This window comes from Syngnathoides biaculeatus, chromosome 5 (genome assembly GCF_019802595.1).
Source record: "Syngnathoides biaculeatus isolate LvHL_M chromosome 5, ASM1980259v1, whole genome shotgun sequence".
Classification (NCBI taxonomy): domain Eukaryota; kingdom Metazoa; phylum Chordata; class Actinopteri; order Syngnathiformes; family Syngnathidae; genus Syngnathoides; species Syngnathoides biaculeatus.
Window position 1 is genome coordinate 17,738,731 of NC_084644.1, and position 17,381 is coordinate 17,756,111.

Consider the following 17,381-nt stretch of genomic DNA (forward strand, 5'->3'; position numbering starts at 1 on the left):
AGGCTCTGTGCATTCCTCTTTTTCTTCTGACGCTGGATCCGGTTTCCTCCTCTTCTTTGTCTTCGACCCACAGTAGCTGAATTTCCACCGACGCCCTGCAGGTTAGCAGTGCCGGGGGCGGGCGTTGTTAACCCGGGCCACGACCGATCCGGTATGGGATTCTTTAGATGAACGCTCATATTTGTTTGGCACAGTTTTTACGCCGGATGCCCTTCCTGACGCAACCCTCTGCATTTATCCGGGCTTGGGACCGGCCTACAGATTGCACTGGTTTGTGCCCCCATAGGGCTGCATTTATCACAATTAATGATATTGTTTTTTTAATGTTTCTGAAATCACACTATTTTTGATTATTTTAGTCATTGAATCCAATATTATTATTATTTATTTTAGTCATTGAATCCAATATTATTATTATTTATTTTCTGCTTATTATTTTCTTTACTCCATGGGATTGATCCCATGGGTCTGACAAAGAATAAATAATTATAACGTGGGGTGAAAAAAAATCTAAACAACTCTCTGCTATACTAGACACATTGGACCTCTTTCAACATATTAAGAGTCACATCTTACACCTGGTCATCTCTGAGGATGTTGAAATTATATCAAATAACAATAAGGATATGGCTACTTCTGATCATTTTTGTGTATTCTTTGAAATACAGATTCTTCCAAAAGTTCAGACTACTACTATGTCTGCTAAGAAAAGGTACAAGGCCTTTTCCCGTTTCGATTGAACCACAACAAAACTGAGATTACCTGGACTCACTATCTTTAAAAACCAAAGACCAAGTCTGAAACCTTGGTGTTCTGATATATTTCGACAAAATTTTCAAGTCATATCAAATCAATCACAAAAACTGCTTTTTACCATCTGACGAATATATTTAGACTGAAGGCTTGCGTGTGTCAAGTAGACAAGGAAACACTCATCCATGATTTCATCCCAAGTAAACATCACGATTGTAATGGTCTTCTGACTGGACTCCAAAAAGAGCATTAAACAGCTGCAGCTCCTTCAGAATGCTGCAGTTCGGGTTCTGACCAGAACAAAGAGGTGGGGGAATATCACTGTAATTCTCAAGCCTTGACACAGGGTTGTCAGTTGTAAACGTCAGCCCCAGGTGCAAATGGTTTTAAATACAGGTTAAAAACCCTTCTTTATTTTTAATTGCATGCTTTTTAGAGTATTTCCATTTTCAAATATTCCTTGCACTGTCCACTGTTTTAATTGCACTTTAATTTTTTGTATTTTTTAAAATTTTTTCTTGGCTCTAAATGTTTTTTTTAATTTTTAAATGTTTTTGTTCATATAAAGCACATTGAGTTACCTTGCGTATGAATTGCATTAGAAATCAATTTGCTTTGCCTTGGTAAAGAGCTGCAAGACTTTTACATGAAGCCTTCTATTCCAATTATAATCGCTTTAAAAGTCCAAACCAAATAAAAATGCTCTATATAAATACAATAGTCATAATAAACTGACTAAATCTGAATAGCATGTCATTCCATTTCACATAGATACTTCATCTCTACGTAATTGCATGGTAACATCATTAAGGCCGAGGTAAATATGGCAGTTCCCGACAGAGCATGTATACGACGGAGATGTTGTTTTTTTACTACTCATAGGTTGTTCTTATCAAACATTTTTTTTGCAATCACAATCCCAAATTATGTACTTAATAGACGACATAAAGCAGACTTCCATCATGATAAATGACATGTTCACGACAAAGTGCACATCTCACACGCCTGTTCGATTAAATGTAGTGCGCATCATGTATACACTTCCGTTTGGAATGTATCACATCACACGTAAACAGTTCAATAGAGACCTTCAATCTAAATGACTTCAACAGAATGGCAAAAAAGTCTCCATGTAACCCAGCTACTGTGTGGTTGGTCAACTGAAAATGAGCCCTTCACCTGTCATCCAAATTAGTTGCCGTCAACTACTAGCCAAAAATCTGTGAGCCACTGACGTTATGCTGTTAATTGGGTACACACAGAGACACACACAGCAACTAGGAGAGATGCTGTCAATTCAAACGACTTCACCATGGTTGCTTGTTAGGTTGCAGGCTAGCAAAAACAACAATCTGTTTATGTTCCCTACCATGCTTTTTATATGAATCTATCCACTGCAAAAGGTCCAAGGCTGTGAAGTATTGGATGACCGGTGTGCTGGCATTTTAAAAACCCACTAGTTGGTAATAACTCATCCGTCCAAATCTGTCGACTCACTGTGTGATCTGCATGGCGGCCACCACAACAATGACAATTTATCAAATCCGTAAAAACAATAGTGTATATTTTATTGATTGAACAATTACTTGATATCGTAATTATCATGACACACCTAAGTACCCCAAAATGAGAAATAACACGCATTTAGCTGTTGTCTGTTTAATACATACCACTCAATCTAACACCAGTGCTGTATCAGAATTTTACCAACACAAAGAGAATAATGTCATGTGCAACAGGTTAGGTTTGCAAAAGAATGCTTGGGTGTTCCACAACCGTATTGGTCAACTACTGCGTGAAGATGTGAACCCAAACTGAAGTTGTAATTCACACAAGACATGCAAGGAATATTGCTTTCCTGAAATAGCTTTGTGAAAAGGTATTGTTGATTGTTGTACAGGTCTGATATCTAAGTACAAGAAATGATTGGTTGAGGTTATTGCTCACAAAGGAGCCTAAACCTATGATCAAATCCAAAAACATATTCAGACCCTGCACTTTGATGTATAACTGTAGTGTTCAGTAAAAAAAAAAAATAAAAAAAAGGAAACATAATTGTGTGGCATTAATTGAAAAGTTGTATTTCACAGGTACAAAACATCCACCCTTATAAAACACTTTAGCTGTACAGTAGAATTAAAACAAACCTCAGTAGGCGATCCCACATCTGCAGAGGGGCTATAGGTGCTGGTATCTGGCAAAGCTGTTCCGGCGCTGCTGTGTACTGAAGAGGATGGAGCAGCACCAGCAGGATGCTCGAGGTTACTGGCAGACTGAGGTAAGATGCCATGCTTCTGGAGACGAGCCCATGTAGACAACCAACTGAGAAGGAGCTTGTACAACAGCTGCACCTGAAGAATGACCCCAAGCAAAATTCAGAAATTCTACTTGACTTTTCCCGACATATTTTTTTAACCGTAACCTTGAAAGCGTACAGCAAAGTTTCTATTGTGGAGAGATACTAGATTAAATAAATACAATGATTAAAAAACTACAAAAAAATAATGGAAAAGTGAAATAAAGTACAGAAAATTTGCACATTAAACCTGAAGAATGACCAATGAACGTAAGAAAAAACAAGCCTTCCCAAAGACATGGAGAAAGATCAAAGACTGTAAAGCCCTGCTATTGGTGTGGTCAAAGTACTGAAGCTGCTGCAAATAGTACAAAAACACAACGAATGGACACTGCCACTAAATTGTTTTCATGCCAATATAAATGAAGTGCAAATATACCACAAACTATGGTCCTACAGTATCTAAAAATTTCAAACATGATGGGAAAAGAGCACAAAATGTGTTGAGAGGTGAAAATATTTCAAAGGAAAAAAATAATAATGAATTTTTCAATAGTAAACTGTGACTAGGTAGGAGTTTGCTGTAATTTACCACCTGCTATTGATATATTTTTACGTTTACGGTGAATAATACATGTTTTTCATTATTGACTCGGTGCACAAATCTAACAGCATCTTTGCAACCAAAAGTTGACAGCGGCAACAGAGCTGGATATGTCTTCAGTACATGCAGAACACTGTTCCAGTCGAGTAAATTCAAACACAAATACACAAAACATACCACAAGTCTTAATATTTGAAAACTGATTCAATTGTATTTTGGCAAAAATCTTACTCCAACAGCTGGTTTGGGGAGTTCTCATGTAGTTTGAGGCCATTACCACTGATTTGGCTTGACAGTTGGGTAGTTGTGTGACACTAAATCTTGTCACAGCGTGAAGATACAGACTAAAGAGACAAGCAGCCAAAGATGGAGCACAATCCATCCCTACACTCTCTTCAGCACTGATTGTTTTTCTTCTGACGTGAAGCGCAAAAACATCAATGAAAAATGTGATTTTCTCAATGTACACTCATTTGAAAAGCACCAGATGCTAACTGACTCATGATTCAGATTTTATTTATTTTTTATCTTTAAACAACAAAAATCCCAAAGAATTAACCACAGGGGAAACTTCTGTTGTCTCATCAATTTTCGGTTAAAAAAACTCACCACACTAAGGAAAAACTGAAGCCTTTGCGTCAAAAAGTTCAGAGCAATTTACCATGTGCTCACTTGAGGGCCTCACTTTAAACAACAAAGCCAAACAGATGAGTGGAAATCATGACAGGGGAAAAGCAGGGGGACGTGATGTGATGCTTTTAGTTATTCATTCATTCAGCTAAGACTTATTTAGAGAAGACGGCACTCTAAAAAAGCAACACTCTTTCACTATGAGCTCAATTGTGGATTTCAAATGTTTAGCTTCCGAAGCCTACCAAACTTCTCGATAACTCCACCCTACTCCTACGACTACTGGTCCTTCGAAAGTAGAAGGTGCACAGATATATGAGAACACACAAAATAACTTTAAATAACGTCAATCACAAATTTATTTTTCTCAGCTGTTTATTTGCACACACATCCTGGCCTGTTAGCACATACATTAGAGGGATTTTTTTCTATAAATAAATGAAAATCAGCACAATTCATTACAGCTGGGCTATTTCAAACATGTCTAGGAAGACCTGCTAACGTGAGTCCAGCTGCCATACAAGGAAAGAGCCAACAGCTGTCAGCCATACCCAACCAAGTGGACTGTGCCTCGGGCAGCAGAGACTTTATACCATGCTCCCATATAAGGGGACCTGAATACTTTCAATATTCCATTGTGTGTGACTCTCTCTCTCTCTCTCTCTCTCTCTCTCTGTCTCTTCATATATATATATATATATATATATAATATATATATATATATATATATATATATATATATACACACACACACACACACACACACACACCACACACACACATAATAAAAAATGGTTTCACTCTTCCAGTACTTTGAGGGAAATGGGAGGTCTGTCTTGTTTTGAAAGGGTGGGATTACACTGGCAGCAGTTATAAAGCTGTTACATGGTTTGACTCATCATTATGAGCAGACAAAAGAAGTAGGAAAGAACTTCATTTGGTCTTAGATTTATTAATGACTCAACATATTATCAAAATAGCCAAACCCAGCCCTGCTGGATTTAGACACACCATTTCAAAAGGAATTACACATTAAAAGGGCAAAAAGGATGTTTCCCAGACCAGCTCTTCAAATATCTGGGGAAGTTTTACACCACCAACAACACATGACGTACTATCATTTACTTCTGGTACCAATTTCCCCCAATATCACTATCTCATCACTGCGGTCTGAAAAATTGTGACCACTCAAAAGGTTGGCCCAAAAAAGTGTTTACAGAAAGACTCATTTCATACAGCTAAAACAATGTGTACATTTAAATCTGATGAATATGACCATAAACAACACAGTCAACTAACTGGGAGGTACAATAAAAGTCATCCTTTAAAAAAATACATCTGTATTCAAAATGGCCTCACCAAAAGGACAGTATATCATCATCATATTCAATAATAAACATCATATCTAATTTATAATTGGTCACACTAAATTGTCCCTAGATGTGATTATGAGTGTGGCTGTTTGTCTCTACGTGCCCTGCGATTGGCTGGCAACCTGTTCACGGTGTACCCCGCCTCCTTCCCGTTGACAGCTGGGATAGGCTCCAGCACTCCCCGTGACCCTCGTGAGGATAAGCGACAAAGACAATGGATGGCTGGATATATAATTTAATGTATTATAAAGGATGTTCATTATTGAGGCAAAGTAATTTTATTTCATAACGCAAGGGATGAAAAAAAATTTGATGAAAAATAAGAGAAGCAGAGATCAAGTTCACATCAACATTATTAGTAATACACTTTATGGCAAATAAAAATGCAGACATACAAAGAAATGCCAGATACAAGCACCAAAAGCAATGCAACACTTACTTTCATCATAAAAAATAATACCATACTTTTGGACATCAGAAATTGTAGACAACAAAAACCATACAAGACCCCCACAATAAAAAAGGGCTTAAAAGACGGTAAAATATTTAATGGTGATGGGTTTGTTTTAAGACAATCGAATTAGAAACTTTGGAATTAATTCTACTTTATTTTGATCATATAAACAATGAAAAGAAACTTAGGGGTGCATCAAACTTACTGTATTTGAGAACAAGTACCCTCATGTGAGTACTAAGTGACACTGAAAACCAATACTTGATCATGTCATTAGAGCTTGCAATTGTGATATAAAAATAGTTTTATAATCAATCAAATATTGTTCATAGACACAGTACAGCGGTAGATAGATCTTCTATCTCTGGGGTTGAGGTCACCGAGGTGGTTAAAAAGCTCCTTGGTGACAGGGCGCCGGGGGTGGATGAGATTCGCCCGGAGTTCCTAAAGGCTCTGGATGTTGTGGGGCTGTCCTTGTTGACACGCCTCTGCAACATCGTGTGCACATCGGGGACAGTGCATCTTGGATTGACAGAATGGGGTGGTGATCCCCCTTTTCAAGAAGGTGTTCCAACTATCGAGGTATCACACTTTTCAGCCTCCCTGGTTAGGTCTACTCAGGGGTACTAGAGAGGAGGATCGGTCAGGAAGTCGAGTCTCGGATTCAGGAGGATCAATGGGGTTTTCGTCCTGAAACAGCAGACCATCTCTACACTCTCGGCACAGTCACCGAGGGTGCATGGGAGTTCACCCAACCAGTCTACATGTGTTTTTTGGACTTGGAGAAGGCGTTTGACCGTGTCCCTCGAGGAGTCCATTGGGGGTTCTTTGGGGGTATGAGGCACCGAACCCCATGAACAAGCTGTTCGATCCCTGTACGACCGACATATTTTGGTCCGCATTGAATGCAATAAGTTGGACTCGTTTCGTTCGACCACAGAGATTTGTTTGATGCCTTTGTGAGGATTTGTCTTAGATGAAGAGAATATACAGCCAGCGTGGCCTGATTTTTCTTTTTTTTTTACACCCCAAGCAGCAATCCTCTCTCAAGCGACCGGCAGCGGCGGGGCAGGGGTGCATGCGCGGATCGCTGTAAATAGTAACCGGAAAGTGTTGTGTTCTGAGTGCCAGCAAAGCGAGTTGATGCTGCTCCGTGTTATTACTATACCGACCATTGAGCAAACAAAATAAAAACAACAACCTACAATCTTCAAGTGTTTGAGCCAGAACACACAAGTGGAATTTGACGTGTTAGGAGGGATGTGGCGCTGACAACGAACAATAACAGTCCCCTGAAATGGACCGCAGAGATTTGATGCTTTTCTGAGGAGTTGGTTTAGATGTAGAGATAATATAGCAGGTGGGCAGACTTTTTTTTTTTTAAACCAAGTTTGACTTTTCAAGCTGCAAAGCTTTTCGCGATTTACCGGCGGCGGGGGTGGGGAGTGGGCTGTTGCATCAAGTCAGCATCTTGGCTTACCTAGAATGAATGGTCTGTAATGCTAAACACTGGTGATGTCAGGGTCAGAGTCAAGTATGTTTCATCCGCATTTGGCTGTGAAAGCTGGCACACATTCAGATTTTGCATGGATTTCAAAAATGTTCTTTATTTTCAATTTTTATTTTCAATTAATGTCCAAAATATATGTAATAATAATATTACTTCACAGTGGAAGGTTTATTGTACATATGAATTTTGGGGAGAGTCTTCCTTTAAGTACATAATTACAATGTGCCTTTACAGTATATCTGATATAATAGTCACTTAGTTTAACCTTGTGAATTTCCAATTAGATAAATATTGCACTGCAGGATTGAGTTGCTGGTTGTGGCTTTCTCCCGAGATGAACCTTCTAATTTTTTAGATTCAATATGGTAATATTGGGGCGGCATGGTGAGGCAACTGGTTAGGGCGTTGGCTCACAGTTCTGAGGATCGGGGTTCAAATACTGTGTGGAGTTTGCATGTTCTCCCCATGCTTGCGTGAGTTTTCTCAAGGCACTCTGGTTTCCTCGCACATCACAAAAACATGCATTCATTGGAGACTCTAAATTGCCTCTAGGTGTGATTGTGACTGTGAATGGTTGTTTTCAATGTGCCCTGCGATTGGTTGACACCCAGTCCAGGGTGTATCCTGCCTCCTGCTTAATGATAGGTGTGATACTCCCACAACCCTTGTGAGGAGAAGCAGCTCAGAAAAGGGATAGATGTTAATAATGGTAATTAAAACTTGTAAAGATGTGATTTGTTCAACAAAACGCAAACTGTTTCATCCCTCATCAGGAAGCAGGCTCAATTTTTCAGGTAAGGTGCACAAGTACATACTCAATGAAAATAGAACAAACGCTGTAGCTTGGATAATTCATGATTCACCTGAGGGTTGGAGCACGTGACTCGGACGGGCTGCAGATCAACATGGAGGCAGACAACAAAAGACTGCCTTGCTTCTGAAAAGTTTGGTGGTTTATGTGATGTGACTGCCAGCGTGGAGGTACACCCCATGGGTTTGAGAAGGCTCAGACTGCGCTGCCGCCCCAGCAGAGTGTACACACTAAACTGACTGAGGCTAATTGTCCATGGAAAAGCATCACCTGGTAGGGGTACAAATCAAAAAAAATGGGGGTGGGGGGGTGAACATTTTTACAAACAAACTTAAAACCAGAGATAACCAGGTGAAACGTGTGTGTGCATTTCTTTTTGTTTTTAAATCAGATGCAATTAACAGTTAAAGCCAATTTCTCTGTCGTCCTTGGTCACCTCCCATGAAGTCCACTTTGGACTCAAGCTGCTTGTAGATCAGTATCTCAGTAGCTTAGTAGCTGTAGCCTTACAGCCTTTAGCTTTAATATGCTTGTCTAGAAGTTTCTTTCTAATTTCCCACCGACGCTCTCTCCTTCACTTCTAATGGCCCACTTTTGCTGTGCTGCACACCAAGTCACCAAAGAGCAGCGGATTACTTCTCACCCTTCAAATAGGCCGACTGATAAATTTGAAGACGTGACATTACCCAGGTGACGTCCCTAGGATCAAATTATTTACCTGTAAATACTCATATTTACTATGAGTGCCACCATTTTTGTCCAGGCCAGTTTTCTGGTTTTATTTTTTTTTATAATTGTTTTGATTGTCATTTGTTTGACTTTCAACTGTTTACAATTTATTAATACCTTACTCAGATTAAAGTTAGACTGATTTTTTTTTCCATGCAGAGAGTGATGCCAACAGTTTCATGCATGTTTATATTTCTTTGCTATGGGAAAAAAAGAAAAGCAAAACAATTGTGTAAATTTTAAGCACGCAGTTCTAATTAACTTTTGCTGAGATAATCTATTAGCATTCAATGGCAAAAGATTGTTCACAAATACATTTAATGGTAAGAATATAATGCTAAAACTGTCCTTTCACCAGCAATATTGCTAAGACTACTGATGTCACTGTTTTTCTTGTTATTTTTTTCTCCTGGATTTTTAAAATGTGTATGCCCAATTTTGAACCAAGAAAAAAAAAGTGGCTTTTACCAGGTTTGGTTATTTACAGACAAAATCACTGCTGGAGTGTCAGGGGTTGTGTCAATTTTTCCAGGTGTTCAGACCACATGTGCAAGGATCTACGTATCTTGATCTCTCAAAGACGGTCTAATTTAAGTTTGTTTGTCTTTTCTCATGGTAAATGAGTATTATTATTCAGCCAAAGGTTTGCTTAGTGATAAAATGCCAGTAATGATGAAGAAATTCCCTCAATCTCATTGCTATTATTATCACCAGCTTTTAAAATTACAAATTATTATTATCTGTAATTGTCTCGTGACTACTTTGTGATTTATTTATTTTTTTAAATACCACTACACTTAATTCCTAATCATTTCAAACATATACATGGTTTCGGATTCACATCTCAAAATCTCTCTTAATAGTTATATTGGATTTTTAAAAGTCTGATGTTAATGAAACAAAACATTTACGGTTTTGACAAACTCGATTGTTCTGAAATGCATTTTATAGCATAGTTGCGAGAACTTACCTTCTTCCAGGATGGGCTTGGAGAATACAATTGGGAGCTCCTGCACCGGTTCAATGTATTTGTGCCCAGCACTGAGGACACTGATCTGGGGCAGGCAGACTACAAGGGTTCCTGGCATAGATGCTTGGTTGTGGTACCAACTACGCACTGTACCAGGAATGTCACCAAAAATAATAGTGCTTGGGGATGGAAGGCTGTCATTGGGCAGGAACACACAACATGATTGCAGCTCCAACTGGAGAGAGAACACAGTGGAATACATAGTTCACGATGATCAAAACAGTAACAATCAATTAGATACATGAGAAAAATCAATTACAGCAGTAGCGTAAAATACATATCTAAGGGATCTTATAATTATGTTTTTGAAAGGTATCAACCAAGTACAGATTACAAAAAAAAATTCAAGACGTAAAAATAAAATTGTTAAAAGTTCAGATGACTGACTCACTTTCCTCACCTTTCAATGTACTGAAAGCAAGACATTATCAACTTTTTATGTATATTTCAGACACATGTAACTATCGACAGCAATGACAAATTAATTTCAACTCACAGTGTTCTGCCCTGCAAGATGTCATGAAGTATTCTTCTGTTTTGCATATTTTATTATTATTTTCACGTTAATCAGTTACACTTGTACACAGTCTTAATTCAATGCTTTACTATAATTCCACATTTAACCTCTGGGTGGCAGTACTCATTCGTTGGTGCCTAGTACAGTTACAGAGAAGATCGAACTTCCTTTGTGTACAAAGCAACAACAGAACGCACATTAAGTTCATTGTTGTGTTGTCCATCATTTCGTGTATGCTAGCCTCCAGAAAGCATTGGCTGTAAATTTGTTGTGATGCACTAGCCTAATCTTTGATGTTTATGTTGGTGTGTGTTGTATGGGAATGCAAATATGTTCTCTTTGATTTTGTGCATAGCCTAGCTAACTAGCTACTCTTTGACCATTGTATGTCAGATGCCAGATCAGTGGCTGTTTAGCTATTAGTGTGGATTTTTATGTTAACCTACCTATTGTAATATCTGTTCATAAGTGGATAGAATTTTCAATAGTTTAACACTGTTAATATAGGTTGTCATTTTCAGACATTTTATTGATGGACAATACAGGCTGAATGGACAACTCACCAAGTGTTGTGTATTTCTTGTCACTGTTTACCGTTTTACTCTGCATCAATTGTCCAATAAAGGTGCTATAGAACACTCATCTCCTGGTTCTTGAACAGAGTTTGGGTGGCTGTTAATTTTGCGTTTTACACTGAGCATGTTAACACGTAAAAAGAACAGTACATTGATAAGCCACAAATCAGTGGGCACAGCAATTCATCATGGATGGAAATAATGAACTGATGACAGCAGACACCCAGAGATATGAAGATGAGATGTTACTGCAAGATAAAAGCTCCCAGTCATCAGCCTCAAAGTCATTTCTCAACAGTGCAGCTGCCAAAGCCAGAGCCTTAGCTGAGGCTGCTTTGGCTAAGGTAGCGTTTGTTAAGAAGGAACTTCAAATCAAAAAAGGGAAAGAAAGACTGGACATGGACAAGGCTATGCTGCAGGCCGACCTCGAAGCCTTAGAGATGGAAAAGGAGGCTGATGTGGCTCTTGCGGAGGCTACATCTTTATAGGCCGCAGAGAATAGCTCTCATTCCTCAGGATCTTCTGTCTCACCACACACAGTCAGAGACAGAAAAGGAGAGTATGTGAAAGAAAGAATCAGTTAATCACCCATTCCACCTCCCCTTTTCTGAATAGCACTCCAGTTCATGTCACGTTAAATGTTACGGGACAGCCATCACCAACAAAATTTGACATCCCGGAGTGGAGCCATTCACAGAACAATGATCAGGCTATTCCAACTACAACATATGGACAGACATGACAGCTATCACCCAGCAGCAACGGAGCACACTGTTAGCCCAGCCTCAGGTAAGACTATCAATCCCAAAGCAGTCCCCCAAGGAGCAAATATTCTCCTCAGTCAGACAGTTCATCCTCCTGAGCAGAGCTTAGAGTATCCGTATCAGACTCATACTAGCAACTTGATAGACTTTGCCAAATATGTAGCCCGGAGAGAGGTAGTAACCACTGGGCTTACCAAATTTGACGACCAAACGGAAAACTTCAGCGCATGGGAGTCCTCCTTCATTTACGCCATTCAGCGCCTAGATCTAACAGCCAGTGAACAGCTAGATCTGCTAGTAAAATGGCTCCACAAACAATCGGCGGAAAGAATTTGTGCTGTCTATCCCTTCAACCCTCATCCTGCTCTACAGATGACTTGGACTAGACTCGGAGAGTGTTACGCCACCCCAGGGGTCATAGAGAACGCCCTCTTCCAATGGCCAGACAACTTTCCAAAACTGTCTTCAAGAGAAAACTATAAGCTCAGACAACTTGGCTGACTGTTAACTGCGTTCTAAACTGAGCACATTAACACGTAGAAATAACAGTACACACAGATTGTTAACATGTACAGAATGTCAAGTTTGGACACGAACAAGATGGCGATTAATAAATTTCTCATTTTTATGAGAAAGTTTTCATCAGTTTAAAATTGATGCAGCAATAATATTTCTTACCTGACTAGTAGTAATTGTTATATTGTCGTTTCCTCAATTTACAACAGACTTTGATTCCTATGGCAGTGACAAAACAACTTTGTACGGAGTCTCACAAGTGCTTACAGTGCAAAGTCATAATTACAGTAAAGACTTGTATTCAAATCAATTACAGGCAATAAATATAAAACTGGCATGTTGCTGTTTGTTTGTTTGGTGGGCGGAGCCAGCTGGGACGCACCTGCAATACTATTGCAATCTGTAGGTTTTATAGCCCACCAGGAGTGGAAAGGAGTTGTCAGATTATTCACTCCTGGATACTGCCATTGGATAGTTTGTATTCCTAGTATTCTGAGTCTGGAGTTCCCTGCCCACTGTTCAGTGGTACATCCTACTTATGCTGGTTTTATTATTGTTTTCAACTGGTTTTGCTTACATCCTTGTGTATGATTCATTGTTGTTAGATACTCCTTTTCATCGCAGCTCCATCCACCAGCGCACCCGTAGTTCTTGTTTTGAGTAACTCAGCTCACGATGGCCTTTTTTCGCCATTGCTTTTGGTCTTACTTAGTGTCCAGATTTATCGTGCACATTTTATCTGTTAAAGTACTGCATTTATTCCTTTGACAGCTCATTGTCTAACTTGGGGTCCTTTTCCATTTACCACAGTTGCCTGACAAAAACAATTATATAGATAACAGCAAGTATGGCGTGAATGTGCCTTCTTGTGTGAACTCGCTCGTTGCCTCCCATTCTTAACTTCGGAATGTTGTAGAGACCACATGCAAGGTCTATATTACGGCAAATTGCATGTCCATAATATTAATATAAACAATACTCAGCATAAATATCATAATTACAAACATATACACCAACAAATGATAAGGCAATACTGCCTCGGGCTGTTATTGTGGTGAGTGTTTATTCATGTGTCAGAAGAACAAAACCATTATGTTATAGTTCCTGCACACAAAGGCCAGATTAAGACGTAAAAATTCCACAAGAACAGACAAAAGGAATGAAATGGTGTAAACAACAAAGCAAAGGATAATGATGGGAACGATGAACTTTAATGCAGTTTCGTATTCCATTTTTTTTTTCAAACGTGGTTTTCGGAACACAAAGGATCTGCATTAATATTTTAATTTAATTCATTTAAACCACTGAGACAACTGTCAAATGTTTGCAGGGTTACTGGAAATCTTCAATGCAAGCTTATGAAAACTGCAAGGCTTAATATATTCTTCATTATGCTGGTTCCTTCAATCTACCAGTGGTAAATACACATCTGACAAAGAGTGTAGATTGGGTGACAAAGTACATATTTGTAACACAGGCAAATATGGATTCATATTACATATTTGTAATTGATTTTACTCCAACAAGGACTTTTTGATTGCACGCAATAAAGGTCGTAGTTCCAGTTTGTTCATGCGCTCATGTTGTGTGTCTATAATGGATCACAATAAAGGTAAAAAAAATAATTTCACCGCTCCAATATTCATTTTTTAAATTATTAAATGGATGCTTAAACTATAATTAACATTCCACATTCAACAATATACACATTCAAAATGTACTTCCATCCAGATATGAGTTATACTTGTTGAGAAAAGTAAGTGAAATTAACAGAATTGACAGGTAAGAACAACAGTCAATTACACATATGCTGAGGATCATAACAAGCAGCTACTGAAGATTTTGAAGTGTGGAAATAAGGAAATATTGTTCAACAAATCAGAATTGAATGACTGAAATGAAAGCTTGCCAGTGGTTTGATTAGTTCAAGCTTATTTAAAACTGTAGATTCCTCAGCAAAACGTAATGTAACCCATACCAAATGCAAAGGGCAAATGTGAGTGGCTAAAATTGAATCAAGACAAATACTGCTAAGAAATATGATGAAAATAAAATGACTAAGTCATTTGAGGCTTCTGTAATGGTTGTTTCAATTCCAACTGTATCTGGTATCAAACAACACGTTTCTTTGCATAATGTAAATATTCAGCATTCCTTACCCCAGCAATCCAAGTGGAATTTAGGGACAGTATAAGCTAAAATGTCAACTGAACAGTCATGAACCTAAATTTGGAAGCCCACATAGCTGGCTGGCTATCATTAACCCCATTTTCCAGGCTACTGTTAACAACGGGTCACTGTGGTTTACCTCAAAAAATTGTCCATGAATCCACTGTGGTCTCATGTTTGACTTGTGTCTCACTCATAAGCACAGAGAAGGAAACATGCACTTTCCGAACAAACTTGAAAGACCTGACAGAGCTGACAGATCCAACGACAGAAATAGTCTGAGGTCAAAATGTTGCAAATAAATCATTAATTTGAGAATAGCCAAACCACTGACAGCATCCCTTTCCCTGACTGACTCTATATCTATCTTATCCCATCACCCAACCCAAACATGCATCGGTACTTTGGTCAAGGGCAAAGGCCTGGCATATAGATTTCGCTCCATGACCAGGCATTGATTCCAGATGGAAAGTCCATATAGACATGTTGTGAGTAAAGACTACAGACAAAAATCCTCGCAGCGATAGAAAAGAAAAGAATGGAATTTGGAAGAGTTGTAGGGAATCCAGTGTTTGTGTTATGGGTAATTATGTAGTGGCATGCACAATGGAAATACAATGACTGTGGCTTGCACTTAGTACAGTGAGCAGAGAATGGGTATGTGGGCTTTGTATCTCAACTAAAGGTATAACAGTTCAGTTGAGGTGGTTTCAGGTCGAGTATGGTATTCCTCACAATTATGTTTATCAGCTTTGTAACAAGTAAATAAAAGATTGGTGGACGTTTGCCTGCATGACTATGTCTCTTTAGAATGAGCTGATGGGTATGTCAGGTTTGTGTATGTTTTTTGAGAGAGAGAGCGTGAACAACGTCCGGACAGGAAACGAACGATGCTAGGATGACCAAAGTTTTGTTCCATCAGCTGCCACATGAAACTAGACTCATGAGGCACAAATTTGTGTCCATAATAGAATAGTGGAAAATAAATAATCATTTGAGTGCCAACACATGGAAGAGCAAGATTTCCAAGTGATGCTAAAGGAAGATTCTAAAATTAGAAATGGCCACTGGCACAAAGAATTGCTTCAAGCCAAGAGTGTAATTGCTGTGTGGAATTTCTGTTAGCCAACTCTGTCCTCAGTGGTTCAGGGTGATATGGAACTATAACTGCATATATTATAGAAATACATTGCCTCTGAAAATAACTTGGGTACAAGGACTAATTGGAATTGTAGTCTTCATTCTAATCTTCTGTTGTAAAGGGGTTTGGAATGAAACTGTACATGTAACAGGCTACACTTGTGGATCAAATAGAATGTGATTTCTAATTAAATTTACCCCATGACATAATGTAAAGTTGAAATTGAATAAAAACTGAGCCTGGAATTGCTTTTGTTAATTAGTAGGTCTAATGATAGAATAATTTAGGAAAAACATGGCACAACATCAGAGTCAGTGAGTGTGCACACGTATCCAATACTGTCAAAACAATTCCAATTGACAGAATTACTTCCTTTTTTATCAGGAACTCTATATTAAGTAAGCTTTGAACCAATCAATTCCATATGAAGTCACACATGCCACAGCTTAACTGTCTAAATATTACTTCAGAGGACATGAACTTATTTTAATTTCCTGGAGACCTAAACTTTAAACCCAGCTTTCTAATAAATAATAAATTGCGTCAAAATCACTTACTTTTTGCCTTCAAAATGGAGTACCCTGAGACTAAATAAAGCACAACACCTCAATAGGTCCTATATCGGTAACATAAAATGGTGTTAGATATAAAAATAATTTGAATGATTGAACTGCCACTACATTATGGAACAAATTTAAATGAAGAACTGGTTGGTAGTTAAAACAGTAATCTCTGTAATAAAAGTGTAACAGCTACCTGATAACAACAGCGGTATGATGATAAGATCACATTTAGAAAAATTACACTTCTGTAGAGATAACACATACATTAAGAATATCTTGCTAAACACACAACTGACATATTTGCACTCCGTCTTACGAAAGCTATTTAGAATATCAGAATCAGACCGACCTTTATTGGACAAATCTAGTTCAACATAAAGCAAGTAATTTTTCTCTGGTAGTTGGAGGCAGTCGAGTATGGCAAAAAACAGCAACTATGAAAAAACATATTTTGGACATAAAAAAACAACATGGAGAGTCACTGAGCAATAAAAGTGGAGCATTATTGTGATAATGCTGAAAAATGGCAATTGTACAAATATTCTCCTCCTGGAAGTCGTCACCTTATCGTGGGTGGAGGTGTTTGTGGGTAATGACAGTGGCACCTGGAAGGTAGTGATTTGAAGGGACGCGATTAGAACCCAAGTGGTGTTCTGTTATTGGACTTCTGTGCTCATCACGGATTGTCCATAACAAACACCATCTTCAAGCATAACAATGGACACACGTGTGCTTGGCACCAGGACACCCTAGGTTGCAGTTACATGATTGACTTTGTGGTCATGTCATCGGATTGGGGCTGCATTTCTTTGACACTAAGGTGAAGAGAGGGGCGGAGCTGTCAACTGATGCGTTGGAGCCGATGGTGGGGGGAAATGGTGGCTTGACGTGGCTGGCCCAAACATATTGTGAGGGCCTGCTGGGAATGGCTGGCAAAATCATGTGT

The 17,381-nt window shown here is 38.7% G+C and overlaps 1 protein-coding gene across 8 annotated transcripts in view; it reads right to left on the reverse strand.

Annotated features, from left to right (window-relative positions):
• The window catches only part of LOC133500420 (intermembrane lipid transfer protein VPS13B-like), a 506,059-nt gene that overhangs the window by 255,223 nt on the left and 233,455 nt on the right, over positions 1-17,381 (reverse strand). For all 8 annotated transcript variants that reach the window (XR_009794884.1, XR_009794885.1, XM_061819054.1 and 5 more), the window contains exons 23-25: positions 10,131-10,365; positions 8,484-8,701; positions 2,901-3,104 (exon numbers count right to left, since the gene is read on the reverse strand). Coding sequence is in view for 6 of the 8 variants with exons in the window: in XM_061819054.1 (XP_061675038.1) it covers positions 2,901-3,104; positions 8,484-8,701; positions 10,131-10,365 (657 nt within the window). In the remaining 2 variants the exon portion in view is untranslated. The remainder of the gene's footprint in view (positions 1-2,900; positions 3,105-8,483; positions 8,702-10,130; positions 10,366-17,381) is intronic.